This window comes from Sinocyclocheilus anshuiensis, unplaced genomic scaffold (genome assembly GCF_001515605.1).
Source record: "Sinocyclocheilus anshuiensis isolate Anshui unplaced genomic scaffold, SAMN03320099.WGS_v1.1 scaffold32, whole genome shotgun sequence".
Lineage (NCBI taxonomy): Eukaryota > Metazoa > Chordata > Actinopteri > Cypriniformes > Cyprinidae > Sinocyclocheilus > Sinocyclocheilus anshuiensis.
Genome location: NW_015554060.1, coordinates 606098 through 607581, shown reverse-complemented (window position 1 = coordinate 607581; position 1484 = coordinate 606098). Strand labels below are relative to the sequence as shown.

Here is a 1484-nt window from a genome sequence, read left to right as displayed (position 1 = left end):
CCTCCTTCAGGGAACGAGGGTTACATACGTAACCGAGACGTTAACAACTCTGAAGAATTCCAGTTCCAAAGAACTGAAAATGTAGTTTTTCCAGTGCAGTGGTAATGTCGTGATTTTTATTTTTTTTTTTACTGTTGCAGTGCTTGCATACTATGGCGCTGTGGGCGCAAATGACCCCGCAGTTACAGTACCTGCCAACTCAGACACTGAATGAACTCTACCCGGACACATTCCCTCTGGACGTCAGGCACTATCTGGCCAGCTGGATAGAGGAACAGAGATGGTATGACATCACTGTTACAAATTAAATGGATGCTTTTTATGTTGTATTAAGATTAACACAGTATTGTTTACCCTAAGTTTGCGCTGAACTGACACCTACAGTAGTACCGTGAATACAACATCACAGGCAGTGTAGAAATGCTTTGTTCACAGCTAGCCATGATTAATTTATTCCATAAAGAAAGTGTCTGAAAATTAGAGAAGTGAGTAGTATTAGGACTGAAGGTAATGACTGAAAAGTAGTTTGACCAATAGCATGCAGGCATTGTACATAATCAACAAATCGTGGTGTGTGAGAAGGTGGAATCTACAGAGATTCAATGCAAATGCAAATATGGGTACATATAATGTGAAGACTGTAGAGAGCACAGCAATAGGAAAACAAAGCCAAAATCAGGACATTTTAGGCAATTTATAAATCCTATCCAGGACATGTCCGGGAAAAAGAGGACGTAGTAATCCCTATATGGTGGTCTCCATAAGGTGGCCAACTCTGATATTAAACATTTAAAAAGTTAATTTCTTATAATGGTTTTTCATTAAGATCAAATGACTCAGTGCACATTTAATATGTACTGGTGACTGAGTAAAACAAATGAAATAGAAACATGAGCGACTATTGTCTAAGGCAAACAATTTAGGGTAGTTCACTGCTTAGGAATTTCCTGTGACAGGGAACTGAATCATTCTTATAATGAGAATTGGGATGATGGTTGGAGAACAGCACAGGACAAGCTAGACTTGAAAGGCTTTGTTCCATGTCAGTTTGCGACATTTACTAAGGATGATTCTATGCAGCAGGGCTTTAAAAATGTCATGCCTGTGTAATGTTTTATTTAGGGAGAACTTTGATGTGGACAACATGGAGCAGAAGCCTCAGGCCCGAAGGCTGTTGGATCAGATGGTGCATTTGCTGCAGGAGGTGGCCCAACACAACCCTAACGTGGTGGAGAGGGTCAAACTACAACATATCAGCCGGAACTTGGTGTGCATAACAAATATTCCTAACCTTCATGATTTCTGCTGGCTTAAAGCTACTGGATCATTCCGTGTCAAATCAACTAAATAAAAAAAAAAATCCCCAGGTCAAATTTTTGATTTTGCTACTATTTTTTCTGAAGAAAGACAGACATGTGATGAAAGCCAAAATGTCATGGATAAATATTTACTGAGTAATCCACTATTTTGTGTGTGTGTGTGTG

The 1484-nt window shown here is 39.4% G+C and overlaps 1 protein-coding gene across 1 annotated transcript in view; it reads left to right on the top strand.

Moving 5' to 3' along the window:
- Positions 1-117: 117 nt before the first annotated feature.
- Positions 118-1484, top strand: part of LOC107668551 (signal transducer and activator of transcription 5B-like) — a 32286-nt gene continuing 30919 nt past the window's right edge. The window contains exons 1-2 of the mRNA XM_016460465.1: positions 118-283; positions 1123-1267. Of these exons, the coding sequence (XP_016315951.1) occupies positions 153-283; positions 1123-1267 (276 nt within the window). The 5' untranslated portion in view covers positions 118-152. The remainder of the gene's footprint in view (positions 284-1122; positions 1268-1484) is intronic.